The sequence below is a fragment of the Elephantulus edwardii genome, unplaced genomic scaffold (genome assembly GCF_000299155.1).
Source record: "Elephantulus edwardii isolate Elephantulus edwardi_28Jun2011 unplaced genomic scaffold, EleEdw1.0 scaffold00008, whole genome shotgun sequence".
NCBI lineage: Eukaryota > Metazoa > Chordata > Mammalia > Macroscelidea > Macroscelididae > Elephantulus > Elephantulus edwardii.
In genome coordinates, this window is record NW_006399758.1 from 14,793,730 (window position 1) to 14,815,503 (window position 21,774).

Genomic DNA, 21,774 nt, shown 5'->3' on the forward strand with positions numbered 1-21,774 from the left:
GTGGTCTGTCTGGACTAACTAAAGCCCAAGGGTCATAAGGAGGAGGCACCCAATGCAGATTCACGGTTAATGAGGTGAACATGGCCTGTGCAACACAATCCTATTTCTGAGTCTCCCGAAAGATGAGGGAGGTTTCCCACCACTTCCCAGTCTAACTGCTGTGGGGAGAATTAAGTCCTGGTAGACCTGGGAGCTGCTGTCCCTATGTTAACTCCACAGTTGGGAGGACAACCACGAAAACAATCCAATGTGACTTAAACCAGAGAAAAAAGAGGATATCTAACACAACTTCAATGGCATAGTTTTAAACTGTCCATTGATAAAAATATTCGTCCCTTAACTGGGGACAAATTCAGTAGAAGTAGCCAGTGACAGGTTAAACGGAAACATTACCTTATGCTAAAAACTGCTCCCCCCAAATCCCTCTAGTTACAGATGGCTTTTCACTAAAACCCCAACAGGAAGACTTCTTTCTCAGAAAGAACAATACTAAAGCTGGAGTAAAGAAGAAAAGCAGAAAGCACACTTCTGATTTCATACTCTCATTCATAAAAAAATGACTTCTACATAGGCATCAATCATCATACACCATATTCCATGCATATGAAGATCTTTCTGTAAAATGATACACAGGACTTTTGTCAGACTTAGGAACACCAGAAGAAGGACACTATGGATCAAAAGTCCAAGATCTGCTCTGCAGAGGCAAAAGGGGCCCCTGCTCATTGCCTGCCATTCATATTCCCAAGCTATCATTTTTAATGGTACAGGAAAATGAAATTTGTCATTTCCCCCCACCCCAAAAGTCACAATAGAATTAAATTGTGATTTTTTTACATTAAAAATGATCCCCAAGTTAAAAAAAGGCTTTTATAATATTCTTTGAAATTCCTTAAGTATCTCTTACTTTAAAAATCATAAGCGAAATTTCTTAAGTCAGATCCTGATATCCAGATTGAACATAACCTTGGAAAATACAACAAATGCTACTGAAGGCCCTCTCAAAGTTTATTTCATTATTCAGAGGCTCACATATGTCTAAGATGTGAACTCAACCAATTATACAGAGGAGGAGGCAACAAAAACTAAGATTTTTAGAAGAAAACTAAGCCAACCTTCAACAAGTGAGAGTAGAGAAATCACACTTCATAAAAAGCAACAGACTGTCAATCGCTTTAAAATGACTTATACTCAAAGAACCAAAAGAACTAAAAACATTTACATTAAACATATTAAAATAGTCATGTCCCCCACCACAGCACATAGCTAAGCAGAGTGTGAAATTAGGCATTACCACATCATTTCTCTCTGATGAGATAATTTTCATTTTCTTAAGAGAATTATGCCAAAACATTTATTTTGCCAGCAAATAATTTCACTTATTTTGAAAGAAACTAATATTTACAATGACCAGTCCCGGGTCTGAATTTTAAATCTGAGTTATAAATTTTAAAAAGAGGACTGAAGTATAAAAGCCAATTTATTTAAATATATTAGTATGACACAAATCCAGAGCCAGGAAACAATCTCTAAAGATAGCTGCTAAATTCTGAACTTTGGTAGATAATTTTGCATTAGTCTCCAAAAAAAGAACTCATAATCAACTTTTGCAAGTTTACACACTTAAATATTTTTCACTGTTGTTTTATGTATTTGGTTACATTTTAGAGTCATTCTTATTCTACTTTACTACTAATAATCAATAATTCTGGAATCAAATAATCCAAGAGTGGAATCTGAATATTTCACCAACTTGATAGACTACTTGTTATTATTTTTTGATTTGGATTTGTGTAAAATTTATCTTTAAGATAAGAATATTAATATATATTGTTGTTGTCAGAATCAACTCATTGCTGACTCTCCAGAGTTTTCAGAGGCAGTAAGCCACATGCAAGGAATAGCCCATCTTTCTCCAGTGGAGCAGCTGGTGGATTTGAGCTCTGTGCCTTTAGGTTGGAAGCAACACTCACTACCTACTACGTCACCATATACTTTAAATATACTTGTTAGAGTACTATTTCAGATAGTATCTAGTTATACTTCTCTTTCAGCGTGTGTTGTATTTATAAGTAGATAATAATCTAACTGTATTATGTCACCACTGAATTTGGAAATTTTGGAGGCCTATCTACATAACAATATAACATCCCAACATAACAACAACAACCAAAAAAATTACTAATTTGTTAATTCCTCACTTTTTACCACATAAGTTGGCACCACAGAGACAAGCCTTGGCATTTTTAAAAATGTAGAACTTAAAAAACAATAGGTAATGACTGCTAATTTCTTCTGGATGGGTGCTATTATCACACATTAGCATCAATAAGAACAAGGACCCTGTACCCAGAACAAAATATCAGCTTTGTTTGCATCATTAGAAACAAATGGAAACTCAGGAAAGGAATTTTAACATACTAGCAAAATATGGAATATTTTGGTGCTGCTCTCTTAAAAAGTGAAACACAGCCTTAAATCAGAAACAGCTTTTGAAAATAAGTACGATTATCAGGCATTTCTAAAAGCAATTCTGAAACTGTCACTCACTTGGAATAGTTCTACCTTAAAATACAGAAATACTTTACATGTTTCCTTTAGAAAAGCAAGCACTTTAAAATGAAAAAAAAAATATATTTTACCTTACGTGTAAAAATAAATACTTTGTTGAAGGCGTGGGGGGACAAGCACATTTAAATAATTTTATTGCACTGTAAGTTGCCAATTCGTCTGTGAGTAGTTTCATTGCAGATGAAAGGAAATCAAAATACAGGACAGATGTTGAACAAACCGCATTTAGGTTCTGTCACACACTGGCATTTTTCAAATTATTTTGGTTCATCTATTAAATAAGGTGCATTTTGCTTGATTTTAAAAAAGGAAACATCAGGAAATATTTAAAGGCCAATTGCTGCCAATTAACTTTGATCAGTAAAAGTTCTATGTGAATCTTTCAGATTCTTCTCCTGGCTGTAATAACATACACTTATAAAATCCAGCAAAACAACAACTCGATGCTTAATGCCTGTTGGCAGCCCACCGCAAGCTTGCTTAACAGCAAAATTTACAACTCGCTTTATTAAGAAGGAAGTGAAATGTAGTTATGGTCGTGTGTTTTCATAAGGGAGCTATGAAATAGAATATTCTTTGTTTTGAAGAATCTAGATCAACTTGTTTGTCGATACCCATTAATACTCAGCCACCGATCTTACAAAAATTTCCCCAAATTCATAATGTACAAGTAACGTCATCAGCAGTTTGACATCAGAAATCTTAGTAACCCAAAGAGCCTCACTATTATGTTGTCTAACCCACTGGATTATCCAGAAAGGAAAGCACACAACCTAGCTCAGTGAGAGTCCGACACAGGCAGTATAGACAAATACCTCAATTAATGATGAATTCTAAAGGCAATACAGCTCCACAGTAACTAGACATCTGTTGTTTCTGTTGGTTTTGTTACTGGGTGCTGTCAAGTCAACTATGACTCATAGTGACCCCATCAACAAAAGACTGGAACGTTGCCCTCACCACGCTCATGATCCAGTCCATTGTTTCGGTCACTGTGTCTACTCATTTTTTTTAGGGTCTTCCTCTTTTTCTCTGGCCCTTCAACTGCCCCAGCATGGTATGTCTTTTTCCAAGAATCAGCCCCTCTGACAACATCCCCCAAGTATGAGAGAAGTTTCATCATCCTTACCTCTACGGAGCATGGTGGTTGAATTAACAAGGCTTAAAACTTAATATTCTTGACTCAAATGTAATCTTTATCAATGGTTAGATGGCATCTAACTTTAAATACAAGCCTCAAAAGAAAGGAATTACTATAAAGGCAATATACATAACCACATAATATCTAATGATTATAATGTGATCTCATTATTCTAATTATCTAGTTATCTATCTAGAAAACAGTACTCCGTTTTTTAGTTAACATTCCCTATTTTCAAATACGCAACATGTAACAAATAGGAAAGGTAAGTGGAACTTACTTCTAAGTCATTAAAAAATAGGTGTGTATCTGCCAAGTTGAAAATCATTTCTTCCATTCGCAGTCCAAGGGAAACTGAAGTGGGTGGATCCTAAAAGAAGAATTTTAAAGTCAAGGACATATATACTTCATGCTAAATAATATATGTTGCCACATGAGGAGGGAGTTAGTGTCAGGAAAGCCAAAAAGCAAAAGATACATTATGGTACTTAAGTGTCAACTCCTTTCTGTGGGCCTGGTTTATTTGTGGGCAAACTTGAGATACCTACACGGTTAGTTTTTGCTGTGTGTTTTTTTAAGTTAAATGCCTCAATGTCTCTGGCCACTTGCGTCACCAAAGTATAACTTGTTGATTAGAATATTGCAAACAAACAAACAAAAAAAGCTAGAGACACTCATCATGTAGAGGCAGTTCAAATGTAAAATGTCTATTTTAGGAGCAAGTAGTTCAATGAATCAAGAAACCTTTAGTGTTTCTACTATACCACAATCCATTAAGAGTGTCTAAAGGCATTACCACAAATATCAGAAAATATAAACAATGTAAATTAATTTCAGAAGAATAGTGGGTGAATAGTGATTGTAGTCTAGATACCAACTGTTTACTGCTATCTGTATGTATTCAAATAGCCTAAAAACTGTGAGTATATTCGAAGTGGGAAGTGATGGTCACCTGGACCACCTGTACCATGTCTAGATCAGGGAGCTGACCTTGACATTCATGTGATGCTGTCTAGTCATCAAATAACCATTGGAGGCCAGCATAGATAAAGGGGATGCAGGATATTCTGAAGGGTACATGTACACTTACTTTCTCAAGTTAAAATTTGCCACTTTGCATTTATTCAGCATGCTTGCTGTGATAACAGCACAGCATTGTAGAAGATGTTCTTTAAAATAATTAAAAATACCACATGAAATTGGCACTGTTAATATAAAGTCAATGAAACTTTAAAAAATGATTTTGACATCCCTGCCTGTCTTCTCTGTTTAAAGTTATTTTTTTCTTTTATACTAATTACTTTAAAACATGACATATATTGCTTCCTAAATACATTACTTAGCAATATTATGAAAGATTCTCTGCTGCAAATAGTTAATGTACTTGGCTGCTTATCTAAGATTTGGCGATTTGAGTTCATCTAGAGGCATCTCAGATAAAAGTCCCGGTAAAATATAAACTACTGGAAAAATCCTCTAGTTGACTCTGATACACATGAGTTTACTCTAAGTCAGGGTCTTGATAATAACTACTTTTTATCTTTATACATGCTGCAAATATCTCCAGATTCCCCAAATGTGCCTTAATGCCAGCAGACACATTTGGCCAAGTGAGTGCACATCACTGGTGTCAAGGGCTTGGACACCGGAAGAAATCAGTAAGATGCTCACTACCCAGCACTGCCTCCTATCAATCTGTCCTGTGCTCTGGATGCATAGGCTTTATTCTACAAAAGTTCTCTACCTCTTAAACTTTTTAATCTCCATTCATCAAATGCCTATCGAGACCTTGGGCAACCACCTCAAGTCTTACCTCTTCCCTGCTCTTTGGGAAGAACCAGGGCGTGGTAGAGACCCTTTGCCCTCTCACCTTAGTCTGCTTAGTTAACCTCTTCCAACCTCAGCTTTCCCATCAAATAAATCACTCCCTAAACAACATGCATCTGGAAACTCTATGAACTTTGATAAATGGCAATAGTTGTAGAAGGGCTTCAGGCCTTTCATTCATAGGGTCGCTATGAGTTGTGCTCATAGACATCAACAACAACAAATCAGATATCCAGATGGCAAACACATTAATCTTACATTAAAAAAACAAAACAACAAAATACATTGCCTTCAAGTGGAGCTCAACTCATAGTAAGCTTTTAGGATAAAGAAAAACTGTCCCATAGTTTAAATGTCACAATCTTTTTTATGGAAGTAGAATGCTTCCTCTTTTACATAAAGGTGGCTGTTGAGTTCAATCCACTAACTAATCTGTCCGCTCACAGCTGAGCACTTTAACAAGCGTACCAACAATACATACTCAGGGTCTGAAGATGTAGCTCAGTGGGAGAGCACGGTGTTTCAGGTGCCTAGGCTTGCTGGTTCGGGTTCCATTCCCGGTACCAGGTAGAAGTCGCTAAGAGCAATACATACTTAGCAGCAGAACAACAACAATTCATCACCCAATTAGGCACAATGCATTTACCGATGAGTAAGTACCAGCAATCATAAGGGGGTTGAGGGAAGAGGAAGTTAAATGCTCAAATATACCCTGGGGCAGCAGAATTAACCAGCAGCAGTTCAATCAGCCATTTCTAAAACAAAACACCTGACTGAGGTGTTTACTCCCTCTAGTTCAGGCCAATAAAAGCACACTGACTTGTCTCATAACTCTGCCAATGAATCTTTTTATGGGCCAAGGGTGAAGAGACTCACCACCACATTTATTTAATTGCCAATTCTGAATTTATGTGCCACGCTATTGTTACTTTTGAGAATGTATTATTTCTTCTTGATAACCATTGCTTATTTATATGACTATCAAAAGAATTGCTCTACTCTTTGTTAATATATAGCATACTCTGACTTTTCTTCATAAATTACAGTAACGATTTGCTTGTTAGAATACTAATAAATTTTAAAGCTTGTTCAGTCTTGTGGTCAAATACAACACAGATGTTGGCTTTATTTACATTTTACTGTTACTCTCTTTGCTATTAGCTGTCTTTGATTCATAGAGGGGTTTTTTCCCTTCTTCAGACCTGCCACTTCACCATACTGTTTTGAAACATGTGCTACATCAAAAGAATAGTTTGACAGTTACCTACAAGAAAAGAATTACTGAATAGAAAGGGATTTTAGTCTACAGAAATATTTTTCAAGCATTATTTAAACCACAAAACTCCCATATTTTGTACTGATATCCATTTCTTTTTCTCTCTCTCACACACACTCCCCTTACACCAAATTTGGAAGACTAAATCAATTGCATGCCGATATTTTCCATTTGTGATTATGTATAATCTAGGTGAAACTCACTCAACACTCCAGTGGGTTTTCCGACAGAAAGAGATTGTCTATCTTTCTCAAGTACTGAGTGGCTGGTGGATTCGAAACGTGAACCTTTAGGTGGGCAGCACAGCTCCTTACCACTCCTTATTTTCTATATAGAAACCTATCAATGTGATGGTAGGTACAGTTTGAAAAGCAATGCTCTGAGGTCACCTGAGGGGCACTGATGGTTCAGTGGTTGAATTCCTGCCTTCTCTACAGGGTGTTGTTTTTGATGATTGCCTTCGAATCAAGCACAAATCACAGAGACCCTATGAACAAAAGGCCTGAAGCTCCTCTTCAACTATTGACATTTATCAAAGTTCATAGGGTTTCCAGAGGCATGTTGTTTAGGAAGTGGATGCCTCTCCTGCTTTCAAGGCTATTTAGGTTCAATTCACAGAAACTACGATTCATTGCAGGTTTCAGCGGTGCTTCTAGACTAAGAAGTTTTAGCATGAAAGGGGAAAATCCTATGGATCACAATGATCTGACTTTCCATGGATCATGGGAATTGTGCAGGACCTGTTAGCATTTGGTTCCATCCCATGGGTCTGCCATATGTCAGGGGCTGATTCCAAGACAGTGATCGAGAACAACAAAAGATCACTTTTTGATGTAAAATACAGGAAAACTGAGTATGAGAAGTACTGAGTTATGTTGATGGTGACAATGCTGGTAGACTACAAAGCCAGCTGGCCCTCTGTATTTTGCTTGAGAAGAGCAGAGCAACGGCGAGATATATGTTCATGGATTTGCTTCCACATTCTAGAAACTGGAGTTTTCACGCAGAAGTGAGGTTTTATATTCCCGTGCTTTTGTATCATACAGTTTTTCAATTATCTCTTTAAAAATACAATTTTATTTGTTTTTGTGGACTATACAGCAAAACATACACCAACTCGTTTGCACGTGTACAATGACAATGATTGACATTGGTGTTTCTTAGAGTTATCAATCAGAGTCACTCTTCTGAGTTGTTCCCCTCTCATTAGTATAAACTCATTGCTCTCTAGGATTCCTATCTATTCTTTTGAGTTTAAGTTGTCAATTTGATTCCATATATGTTACTACGTGATGTCAAGTTGACTTCAGCTCACAACAACCCTATGAATAACAGATCAAAACCTTGTCCAATGCCACACCATCCACATAATCTCTGCCATGCTCCAAGCCAATGCTGTATCCACTGTGCCAATCCTTCTCTGCAAGGGTTTCCTCTCCTTCACTATCCTTCAATTTTTCCAACTATGATATATTTTTCCAAGGACTGGCCCCTCTAATAATAGCAGAGACAAAATTTCATCATCCCTGATTCTAAGGAGCACCTTGGATGGACTTCTTCTAAGATGAATGTGTTGGTTCTTTTGGCAGTGCCTTCTATATTCACTACTCTTCATTAAAACCACAATTCAAAGGCATACATTATTCTTTGGTTTTCTTTATTTAATGTTCAACTTATAAAGATGCTTCTAAAACAACTCAACATACTATGGCCTGAGGTGGGCACATCTTAGTCTTTAAACTGATATTCTTACTCATTAGTTCTTAAAAAAGGTTTACAATAGCAGATTTTCCCCAAGGCAGCATATCTTTTTTTCTTTTTATTATACATGTTCCTTTTATTTTATGAAATTTTCCAACATCCCTCTTACCCCTCACAAACATTCCTTCCTATCTCACTTAGGATCTGTTAATAGTCTCATCTGTGGCATTTTGCCCATCATTTGCTATTATCACATGTAATTGCAAAGTGATAAATCTTTTTCTAATATTCTTTTCTAAAATTTTCTAGTCGTTTATTTACAAAATTCAAATACATTGTTTTCAAGAAAAATTCTTTAAATTTCCCTCATCCACCCACCCAACAAATTGTACACCCAATGATTAAACCTCCCTCCCCCTGCACATCCTCATCCCTCTGCTTCCAACCTCTCCCACACCTTTTGGATCCTTATACTCGTTCTACAATAATGATTTGATACAATGCTGCTTCCATGATTATTGATTGTTGATCCAAGTAAAATAATATAATTAACTAATTAACAATTTCAATCTTTTGAGGCTAAGATGTAGACCACACTGAAGACTAATCACGGTAATCTTTGACCTTCTTCAATAAGTGCTTTTAATTCTTCACTTTCTGAAAACAAGGTTGTATCATCTGCATATTGCAGAGTTTTGATGAGTCTTTCTCCAATCCTGACACAGCATTTTTTTCATATAAATAAAAAACATAATGCTCAAAGTAAGAGTTTTTAAGTAATTAAGCAAAACTACTGTTTGATTTTAAGAAGACACAGGGGGTATTTTTGGTTTATAGTTCATTTGAAAATTGTTTTAGGGCAATCGTTTCAGGAGTTCATCTAACTTTCATGGATCCAGGAAGTCTGAAGTCCATGAGATCTTGAAATTTTTGTCCTAAATTTCCCAGTATGTTATCAGTGGAGTTTAGTGGGTGGAGAAAGGGGATGAAGGAATTAGGAAAGATCCAGTGGGACCTGAAAAGACGGAGTAACGGTAAGCATAGATCAATCGATACTGGTTTTATAAAACACAGTGTCTAGAATGATCATATGAAACAACATGAATGGAACAAATGTGTGAAACAATGTATATGAATTTTGTATGCAAACCGATAGAAAACCAAAAATGTAAAAAAAAAAATATTCAGATATGATAGCTACTGTGTTACGATCTCTTTGCTCTGGTCTCATAGTAAAGGCAGCTGTTAGCCACACATTGAATCCTCTCTTACTCCTTACTCCTTCTTCCCCTGTTACTCTCGGAGGTGAACAGAGACTGGTTGTTGGGCCATACATGGCTGCAAACAAGCTTTTAAGAGCCCAGCACTTCATAGTGACAAGAACTAGAAAGGCAGCACTGAATACATGAATCCAATTAACTAAGATATTCCATGAAACAATGCCAAACATCCAAACTAAGAAACCATATGTCCTGAGAATTTTATTTAATATAAGTAGCCTGAGTATCTATCCCTTTTTTCCTTTCAATACCTTTTCAAATTTTCAGGTAAGTCCAAGTGGGAACAAAACAAACAAAATATACACTGTAGTTTAATGGATTATTTAGACACAGTCATGTAGACTCAGTGCATCTAACAACCGCAACAGTGGAAGACCTAAAACAAAATTTTAGATGGATATACTAACTTTAAAATCACGATGTCTTGGATTAATTATACTTTTTCTGTGTGCTATAATAACCAATCACAAAGCTACATTATGAAGTGGTTGATTTTAAAACACCATTATGAACACCATTATTAACCACTTTTGAAGAATTATCCTGAAATTTTTGTCCCATTTTATGTAAAGCCAAGCATTCTCATTTGAACTTGACCCCTCTGCAGCATCTGCGGTCTTAGACATTTCTCCTCCCCTGAAGCCTACGACATCATCCATTTTTACTAGTCTTCCTCCTAGAATCTGACAGTTTACCATCTATCTAACTCTTCAGTAAGGTCGAGCTCTTGAATTCTGTTAGTATTCCTTACTTCAGAGTTGAACATTCTCATGGCTCCTCCCATCATCTCACTCCCCTTTACTAGATCTTTGTCCTAGATGTCATCTAGGGTCTTACAACATTTACCTAGGAGCTGTTTCTGCTTGAACATGTGAAACTCCCTTGGAACATGTGAAACTCAATGTGTTGCAAGCTAGATTCATTGTGTTTTCCTTACAAGTCGACCATGCTTGTATTTTCGAAGAACGACACCCTATCAGCTCAAAACCCATTTTCTCCTAACAAATGCTCATTTATTCCTTAATCAAGTCGATGACTAAATCCTATCACTTGGATTTGACATTGGTGCCTTCCTTTTCTTCACAATTCATGTTGCTGACGTGTCTTTCCCCTGCCTAAGATTTCTTTTGTAGATATAGCTGTTATCTTCACCTTCTCAAGGCTCTCTGTACAGGGTTTTCTTCCCTATTTCATTTCCTGTTCTGTTTTAGGAATGCTTGAAAGACTGCAGCAAGCTTATAAATTCCTAATTCTGGCCTATCTACCAATCATATAACCAATTTGTGGTTTGTAATACTATAATTTTGACCAATGAATTATTTTAAAAAAACAAAACAAAACACCAAAACAACTAGGCAGAGTGCTCATATAAAAGCAAAACAGCATCAAGAGAATCATCCAGCCAGAGATCTTAAAATCTGGTCATGAGACTTGATTCTACAGATTGTTGTTGTTGTTGTCATTGTGTGTGAGTTGCCTGTGACCTATAGTGACCCTCTGTACAGTAGCTCTGACGCCTGCCCTGTCCTGAGCCAGTCTCACTAATTCCAACATACCAACCTCCACTGCCCCAGTTACTGTGTCAATCCATCTCATCTGGGATCTCTCTCTGCTGCACTCTCTCCACCTTTATAAGCATGATGTCCTTCTCCATAGGCCAGTCTCTCCTGGCCACGTGCTCAAAGTATGTGAGATAGAGGTTCAAAATCCTAGCTTCTGTGTTAAAATATTGTGGTCTCTGGATCAACTCCTTTATATTTTATCTCCTAGAATCTCTGCCCGCAGTGTTTTACTCTGCTTTCTGTTCATTGGTTCAGTGTCTCTTCCTCTATGAAGCATCTCCCTCTGATTTTTCCCACTTGGGTCCAGCAGCACCCTGAGAAACACAGCGGCCTGCAGTCTAGTCTAAGTTTTTGAGGGCAGAGGCTTATCTCTGTAGTCTTATATTTGTATTTTCAATACTTAACACAAAGTGTTAAGCATGAAGAAGAATGTAACATTAGAATCAGAGGAAGACTCATCAGCATCCTGTTTTATGAGAATGACACAACCTTGCTTGCCTAAAGCGAAGATGACTTGAAACATTTGCTGCAGATGGTCAAAGACAATACAGCTTTCAATTTGGATTACATGTCAACAGAACAAAAAATCCTTATCACATGACACAATTCTTATCAAAAGCCAAAAAACATTTATCACAGACAATATCATGATAAAGACGGAATTTGTCAACCACTTCATTTTACTTGGATCTATAATCAACAATCATGTAAGTGGTAGCCAAGACCTTAAAAGACATGTTGTTATGTGCAGTTGAGTCATTTGCAACTCATATCGACCCTATGTACAACAGCCCTAAACCCTGCTCTATCCTGTGCCAATCACATTGCCTCTGACACACCCATCCCGATTACCCCAGTCACTGAATCAGTCCACCTCATAGAGGGTCTTCCCCTCCTGTGCTGTCCCTCTACCCTACCAAGCATGATGTCCCTCTCCAAGGACCTGTCTCTCCTTACATGTCCAAAGTATATCAGACGAAGCCCCAGAATCCTTGCCTCCAAGGAGTAGCCTGGTTTAACCCTCTAGGATGTTGCACTGGGGAAATCTGCAGTTAAAGAACCTCTCTCCAAAGTGCTAAAAAGCAAGGGTGTCAGCTTAAAGACTAAGCCATTGGTTTTTAAATTGTTTCCTATGCTTCTGCAAGTCAGATAATGAATCATGGACCTTGAACTATCGTATTGGAAAGGTGTACTGAATAGCCCATGGACTGCCAAAGAACAAACATGTGTGTCTTAGAGGAAGTGGAACCCAGATGCTCCTCAGAGGTGAGGATGGTCAGACTTTGTTTCATCTGTTGGACATGTTGTCAGGAGGGGTCAGTATTTGAAGAAAGACAGCATGCTGGGAAAGGTAGAGAGAGTGAGAGAAAGAAGATTGGCACCATGACTGTAACGATAGACTCTAGCTAATCAGAGATTACAAGGATGGCACAGGACTGGACAGAACTCTGATTTGTTGTTCATCAAAATGCTAGAAGCTGTAGCTGATTTGACAGCACCTAACCATGCCACCCCCACAGTGGCTGGCACATGACTTTCCTAAAAGCTGATGAAGAAATAAAATGGATAAAAAGCAGGAAATAGTCTTTAAAACAAATTTAATGAAGAAAAAGAAAATAATAAATTGGATCTTTAGTTACCTAACAATTTTCAGTGTCATTGTAAAGTGTCTCGTTCTCAACCTCAGGGAAAAAAAATGACATTTGAATATTAAATTCATTCTCTTCTGTCTAAATAACATAGCATTAGATATATTCATTAGTAAATGTTCTTTATGTGATTAAAGAACATTTGGTTCTTAGAACAGTTACATGACATTTTATTTAAGGAATGAAATACATTTAGCAGAGTCAGCATTCAATTATTTATTTTCCAAATTCAGTTGTAGACTGATTGTTCAGAATGGCTTCCCTAGCCAATGGCACTGACTTTCATCACATGGGTAGGTGGGGTTATGCTAATTATGTGAGTGAAGGGGTACTTTAAAATGCTAATTAGGGATTGGTCAGTACTGCCAGCCCTTTAGGTTTAAATTGAGCAAGTTTAGAGGCAGAAAATTGGAAACTCACTAAAAGCTGCAAAAACATAGCAGCAAATGAAGTAGGTGTCCTTCTAAGTCCCAGGAGATCCCCTGGGACAAACTGAGATCAAGACCCCAGCAGCAGACACAGAGGTGGTAGAGACCAGAGACTGAAATTAGAGCTGAAAAGGAACTGCTGTGCCCTGGAGCCAGTCCAGAGAGGCTTCACCCAAGCATATTGAAGGACTGATGGGGAAACACTTTAATTTGTTGGAGAGAACTCTGTAACACTGGCCTAGATTACAGGGCCCAGCAGTAAACCTGAGAAGCTATCTTGACTGAAGAATTGTTTCATGTTTCCAACCTGAAGTGTAACCCATTGCCTTCTGTAATAAACCTCACATGGAGCTCTGATGGCCTAGTGGCAAGAAGCTGTGCTGCAATTTGATGGTACAAATCCACCAGCTGCTTCTCTGGAGAAGGATGGGCAATCTCCTTCTAAAAATTAACTGCCTCTTAAAAACCCACTGGAGGGACAGCTATGGGTTGGTTTTTACTCAATGGTACACAACAACAACAACAACAACAATGAACCCCACAGCAGTGAGTCTGCTCTGTGAGTTCTGTGTGGTCACTGGTACAGATTAGCAGGCCTGGGAATAGAGCAGTGAGAACCCCGGGAAGGATGCTGTTAGGTTTGACAGAAGAAGGTACAGGAGGCATGTCTGATTTGGTAGAAATACCTTTGGTGCTAGGGATGGGGACTATTCCCCCTTGTAGAGAGTTGGTGGAGGTCAGATGCAGCTGCCTCCATATCCACTGCAATGCTGTTGCTGTTATTATTTTGTACCTTTGAGTTGGAATTAACCTATAGCTGACCCTCCAGTAGGTTTTCAGAGACAGTTAATTGCACGATAGGAGATTGCCCATCCTTTTCCTGTGGAGTAGCTGGTTGATTTGAACTTTGTGTCTTCAGGATTGCAGCACGCCTTCTTACCATTAGGATTTTGTAAAATGTATACCATGCATCATAGGACAAAGGAGGATAGAAGGAGAACTGATGCCTTTGAGCTGTGGTGCTGGAGAAGAGTACTGAGAATACCATGGACTGCTAGGAAAACAAACAGATTTGTCCTGGAGAGGGTTAAACCGGGTGGCTCCTTGGAGGCAAGGATTCTGAGGCTCCGTCTAACTTACTTCGGACATGTAGTGAGGAGAGACCGGTCCTTGGAGAGGGACATCATGCTTGGGAGGGTAGAGGGACGGCGCAGGAGAGGAAGGCCCTCTATGAGGTGGATTGATTCAGTGACTGGGATAATTGGGATGGGAGTATCAGAGACAGTGCGATTGGCACAGGACAGAGCGGAGTTTAGGGCTGTTGTACATAGGGTCGCTATGAGTTGCAGGCGACTCGACGGCACATAAGAACAACAACAACAACAACAACATACCATGCATCTTGCAATTTGTTCCCAAATTAAAATACAATAATAGAGAGTCTTTAAAAGGAAAAAAAATCATAAAATGCATCATGATTTTTTCCTGATCAGTGAAGAAACAGTATAGATTACTTATAAAGAATTTCCCCTATGCCCAGAAAATTCTATTTTTTTTCTGCCCTCCACCAAAACAAATAGTCCACTGACCTTCCTTCCCTCCCATATAAATTTCCCTTCCACATGAACAACACTTAACCATGTTCATACATTATTTGATACAGTATTAAATTATAAGTGCTTAAAGTCATGAAGGTGAAGAACATATCACAATGCTAGGCTGCCCCTGACTGGCTTTTGTGCTTCAAAAATGAATAATTTCTCTTGAATAACCACAGCAAGTTGAAAAATTAAGTAACAATGATGTCTGGTGATTAGCTCTAGATCTAGGCCTAAAGGTTGTCTTTCCTGCCTCCTCTATCAAGAAATATTTCACTCAACAATGTTATCAAGACATTTTATAATTTTTCTATAACACAGAGCTTCCCACAGAGGCCAGTCATTAATATTATATATATATAAATACCCAAATCACCAGCATTCTCCCTCACTGTTGTTGTATGGCTGTTTTTTTTATTTCCCCCCTTCATCTTGTTCAGTATTATTTCACTGATGACAATGTTAACAACAACAACAAAAGAATGAAAAATTAAGCATAAAAGCAGTTCACAGAAATGCCATTAAACCCAGCCTCCAAAGACAGTGATATCTTCCAGTGTTCAATTCACAGCTTGGGAATCTGCAATCCAAGTGGAAATACTAAGGAAAGGAGCACATAAGGATGTATGAGTGGAATGGAGTATATCTGAGAACTTGGAGCTAGCCTCTTGTTGCTCTACTTTGCTTCCAAGATGAGCTAAGGCCTTTGAACAAACCTGTCATGACAAATACACTCTTAACAAGTACACCCTATAGCAACCCAGTAGCTTGGCTTGATCAAGGTCCTATCACAGATAAAAAAAAGCACTGCTGCTTCCTGCAGGGCGATCCCTTTTGCTTCTGCACCTGAGAAGTAATGGAACTGCCTTGTACAGAGTTTACCATGGAGTCAACTCATCTCTTGACTGAACTGAGCCCAAAATAGTCCTGGCATATGGCATTTGCCATGGACATTCTTTTACTACATGCCACACAAATGAAAAGATTTCCTTCTAAAATAATTGTGCTCACTGTCTGTAGGAGAAAAGAAAATTCTTGAATACACGATACCAGGTAACAAACCCAATGCTATCAAGGCAACATGAAGGTCAGAACAGATGTGATATTTACAGGAGGAGTCTACTCATCTTTCGCCCAGATAGTAACTGGTGGATTCACATTGTTAACCTTTTGGTTAGCAGCCAAACACATAATGCACTACACCATCAGAGCTCCTTTAACCATAAAAGCCATCCTAAAAATGTTGGTCCTCCAGCACTGATGCAAACAGAGTACAAAATTATTGCTGGTTTACACACACAGTTCTGCAGAATTGCCCTTATGGTGTCTTGAGTACAAAGGAAAGGGCCATATAATGATGTATGAGTGGAACGGAGTATACCTGAGAACAGTGACCCTATAAACCATAGCTCTGAAGCCTGCTCTATCCCAAGCCAATCTCACTGTTTCTGACACACCTGTCCCCATTATTGCAGTTACTGTGTCAATCTAACCTATCCAAGGTCGTCCTCTTCTGAATTGACCACCCTTCCACGCATGATGAACTTCTCCAAGGATTTGGTCCCTCCTGGAAACATGCCGAAAGTATATGAGAGAGAGCTTCAAAATCCTTGCCTCCAAGGAGCAATCTAGTTTTACCCTCTCCAGGACAGCCCCGTTCTCATGGCAGTCGATGATTATGTTTAATACTCTTCTCCAGCACCACAATTTAAAGGCATTAATTCTTCTTCTATTGTCCTTAGTCATTGTCCAGCTCTCTGATGCATAGCAAGTAACTGCGAAGATCATGGCCTGGATCAGGTGCAGCTTTGTCTGTAGTCTGACATCATTATTCTTCAGCACTCTGGAGAGGATCCTGACAGCAGGCTTTCCCACTGCAACTCGTCTTTTTATTTCCTGACTGCTAGTGCCTAGCATTTTTTTACAAGTTTTCTTCTAGAAATATTTTTGACAGGTGACATATTTTTAAGAGCCCAGTCATCAATAAAGCTGACTTAGTGGAAGCTGTACTGAGAACTAGCAATGTGAACATTCCTGATAGAGACTCTCATCAGTTTTCCAAGAAGATAACAGCAAAGCTTTTTGATAATGACAATGACCTCCAGACATGAAAGAGACAAAGAATAGAACCTAATTTAACAACTGGAGATCTGAAGCAAATTGTGCCACACAATTACTTACTGACCTTAGTCAGAACAAAAATAGGAGAGAGGATTGTAAAATAGAGGTCATACTACTATTCACAGAATGCATAATAAAGCCTCCATACATTCCATTTAAGTGATTGGGCTGCATATCTGATTTTCATGTAAATTCAAGAAGTCTGTCCCAGTGACAAACAACACCACCACCACCACACCCCCCCCACACACACATACATACACAAAACCCTTTACAATCTGAACTCTGTCTGCTATCAATTAAGTCAGAGTTTTATTACAAGTCAGAAACCTATCCAAAGTACTGAAGAGCAATGATGTCAGTCTGGAGACTAAGGTGCACTTGATATAATAATAATAATAATAAGCACCTGATACAGGCCATGGTCTTTGCAATTACTTGCTATGCATCAGAGAGCTGGACAATGATTAGGGATGATAGAAAGAGAGTTGATGTCTTTGAGATTTGGTGCTGGAGAAGAGTACTGAATATACTGTGGACTGCTAGGAGAATAAACAAGTTCGTCCTGGAGAGGGTGAAGCCAGGCTGCTCCTTGGAGGCAAGGATTCTGAAACTCTGACATACTTTGGACATGTTGCAAGGCAGGATCAGTCCTTGGAGAGGGACGTCATGCTTGGGAGGGTGGAGGGACAGTGCAGGAGAGAAAGACTTTCAATGAGACGGATGGATTCTGTGACTGGGGTAATGGGGTAGCTGTGTCAGAGACAATAAGATTGGCACAGGATAAAGCAGGGTTTAGGGCTGTTGTACATAGAGGCACTATGAGTAGCAAGTGACTCGATGGCACGTAACAACAACGACTTGACATCACTGACCACTCTCTACAACAGAATGTCCCTTCCTTCCTCTTTTTGTTTTTAAAGTATATATTTTTATACTGGTTTGGGTACAAAATTTGTACACCTATTCTTGTCATGCCAACGTTGCAGGTTTATTTTCTGTACGGGACACCACTACTACCCGTCTACCAGTCTGTCATTCTGTGGTGGCTTGTGTGTTTTTATTCTTCTGGAACCTATGTCATCAAAAATTCAAACAACAGAGTCAGTAATTCATGGTGGAAACATTTCAGAATAGTTTCCAAACTAAAACAGAAAAAAAAGGACTGACAGGCTATGCCCGAACATCAGCTCTATGGATCACAAGAAGAAAATATTTAAAAAAAAAAAAAAAGAGAGGGAGAGAATATTGCCTGGCACAATGCTGTGAGGGGAGCCCTCCAAATTGGAAAAGAAAACTCCAAACTTGCTGCCATTGAGATGATTCCACATCACAGTGACCCTCCTGAACTTGCCCTGAGTGTTTACAAGGCTCTATGTAAACCATCACAGATGCAGATGATCACATCTTTTTTTCTCTGCTGAATAGAGAACTGGAGTGGCTGACCTTTCAGTTAGCAGACCAGCACTTAATCCACTGTGCCACCTGGCCTCCTCTCAGGGATGGAAGGTAAAGTGTGAAAGAATAAAGAAGAAATCAGTACGACAGCAGAGACTAGTGGGGCTATAAGGGGAGGAAGAAATAGGTCAGGTGCAAGGGGGACTTGAGGAACAGGTAGATAAAAGTAACAGATCAACAGTAATTAATTACACACAGAAATGGTTGTACAAAGCAAAATTTACACGAATGAAACTATAAGTAATTACATAAAAGTGAATGATGGCATCAAAAATTTTAAAAAACCTGCAATCTATAAAAACAAACAAAAAAAAACACACAGTGGCTTGACCAATGCACTGTTATTGATGAATTCCACTAAGATGGAATTTTTTCACAGCTGACCTTCCAGCAGGTTTTCAGAGGCAGTAAATTGCATGGTAGGAGACTGCCCATCTTTCTCTATCAGGGAAGCTGGGAGATTTGAACCACGAGCCTTTGGGTTGGCAGCACAATTCCTTCCTTACCACTAAGCTGCCATGGTCAGGCAGGTTCACTCTTTTGCACATGAGGCTACAAGAGTCGGCAGCTTACAACCAACAACATCTGCGGAGCTAGACAGATCCATCAAATGTTTTGTGCTCCTCATCATTAGCCTCAGGTACCAGCAGTGACAGTTCACATCATATTACATAGTGGTTGAAGAACCCACCACTCCCTTACATACCCATTTGTATTTTTCCTAATGTTTCTGCTTGTTCTAGCCACTTGACATTTCTCAGTTACATATCTGCCAGTCCCTGTTCCTAAGGCACCCTACCTGCACACTACCATTTTAAGAACATAATTTTTATGAAATATTTAAATAGACCACACAGGCCTTGTGTAAGTCTTATAGTTTTCTCTGCTGGAAAAAGTAGAGCTATCTACAGAAACACACATCACAAAGAGCCAGGAAAAGACTGCAGTACTCCTTTCTCTGTAGTTTTCAATGGACATTCAACCTATTTTATTAGCAGCTAAAATGAACACCTTACATAATTGAGGTTGCTTCAAAAATGATTTGCTTAACTGACTTTCATTTATTTTCTTGAAAATTCGACTTTTGCTTTTGCCTCAGAGCATCCAGGATCATCTGGGCCTCAGGAAGAACCTATTTATCTTTTTTGGGTTCTGTGACCCAGAATGGCTTTTTGCATAAGGAAATGAAATACCTTCTCTTTTCTCTAGAAACTTTAGGGCTTTTTCCTCAAACCATGAAAATATATTTTTCATGTAAGAAATAGTTAAAGAAATAGTCCAAATACCACAACTGCCAAATATTCCATTAGACTTCATGTAGTTAAAAAAAGAGAACTATAGTCATTTCAGTTTTACTATAAGAGCCACTAAAAATAGCATAAAAATATTAATAAGGAAATAAGTTTCCCTTATTGCTTAGCTGTATCAATAGAATATGAAAAGCAAAATTGTTGGAAGTTTCAATGTAGCTCTGACTCCTAGTTAATACACTCTTGTACATTTTCCCATTTTAAACATTTTTTTTTTATCATACAGCTTTTCTGAGCTGAAAAAGCAGAACATTGAATGGTAAAATAAAATGAGCACATTCTTAAAACTTTTCTCAATTTTTAATCTTAAAATTGAAATATTTAAAACACTTTAATAACTAAGTCACTGTACCATATATGTATAATTACAGCATTTTTAATTAGGTATCTACAGTCAGAGTAGTGTCTCTGTGGTTGAGGGCTATTTTTACCAAAACCCAAAAAGTGTGAATATTGTTCCTTGTATTATATTTTCATTGATGTTCAACTTGGTCAATGGTGGCAGAATGTTCCGCTGACATTTCAGACAGCATGGTAAAATGGACTTGAGCATGGCAGTGATTTTGAGAATGGTGAAAGATACGGTATGATTTCAATCTATTGTTTGAAGAGTCAGAGTCATCTCAATGGTGGCTAACCATGCCAGAGACCTGGGTTTGACTTCTGGCCAATTCACCACCTCTACAGTCACCATCTGTTCTTATCAAGGTTAACCACAATTTATGATCCACCTAGTCAAATGCCTTTGCATAGTCAATGAAACACAGACTGACATTCCTTTGGCACTCTCTGCTTTCAGTCAGGATCCATTTCACATTGGGAATTATGTCCCTAGTGCCCTGATCTCTTATAAACCCTGCTTGTATTTCTGGTATTTCTCTGTCTTCAGCAGGATTTTGCTTGTGTGTGTTATCAGTGATATTACTCAGTAATTTCCACAAACACTGTTGGATCATCTTTTTTCTTTTCTTTGCATGGGAATAAATATAGATTTCTTCCAGTCAGGTGGTCATGTGGTTGTCCTATCGATTTCTTGGCACAGCCTGGGGTGAACTACCAGGGCTGCTTCTGTTTGTTGAAATACGTCAATTGGTATTACATCAGGAATCCCAGAATATCTGACTGTGCTCTTGCAAAACTTATGCTTGGACCAGGGCGCAGCTGTCAGAACAGAGCAAGGAAACACTACATGGATTGGAATCAGAAAAGAAGTTTGTCAGTGATGTTTCCTGTCTCTATCCCATTTCATTCTGTATGCTGAATAGATCACTTGAGAGGCTGGACTTTATGAGGAGGAATGTGCAATCAGAATTGGAGGAAGACTCATCAGTAACTTGCTCTGTATAGATGGCACAACCTTACTTGCTGAAACTGAGGAGGGCCTGAAGCATTTGCTGCAGAGTCAAGAACTATAGTTTGCAATCTGGACTGAAGTACAAGATCAAGAGAACAAAGATTCTCATTAGTAGGTGCACTAGCAGCATCGTAATAGATGCTAAAGATGCATGATAGATGGAGAAGATATTAAGTTTGTTAACAATTTCAGCTTGCTCACTTGATTCCACAATCAACACTCTTGGCAACAGCAGTCGGGAAATCAACATATGAGCTTTACTGGAAAAGTCTGCTGTCAGTGACCTCTTCAGAGTGCTGAAGAGCAAGGATATCAGCCCAGAGATTAACACGCACACGCAGATTAACAAAAAGGGCAACCTAGGTAGAACCATCAAGTATGGAAACACAAGGGAGGAGGAACAGCTGTAAGCAGACCCTAGTGATTGGTACATGGAATGTGAGAGCCATGAATGAAGGAAAATTAGAAATTGTTAAGAAAGAAATGGAACGCATAAAT

General features: G+C 38.5%; 1 protein-coding gene across 7 annotated transcripts in view; it reads right to left on the minus strand.

Moving 5' to 3' along the window:
- Positions 1-21,774, minus strand: part of EYA1 (eyes absent homolog 1 (Drosophila)) — a 235,543-nt gene that overhangs the window by 61,762 nt on the left and 152,007 nt on the right. For 6 of the 7 annotated variants that reach the window (XM_006880459.1, XM_006880455.1, XM_006880453.1 and 3 more), the window contains one exon: positions 3,993-4,082. The exons of the other annotated variant lie outside the window; for it this stretch is intronic. In XM_006880459.1, coding sequence (XP_006880521.1) covers positions 3,993-4,082 — 90 coding nt within the window. The remainder of the gene's footprint in view (positions 1-3,992; positions 4,083-21,774) is intronic. 7 annotated transcript variants of the gene reach the window in all.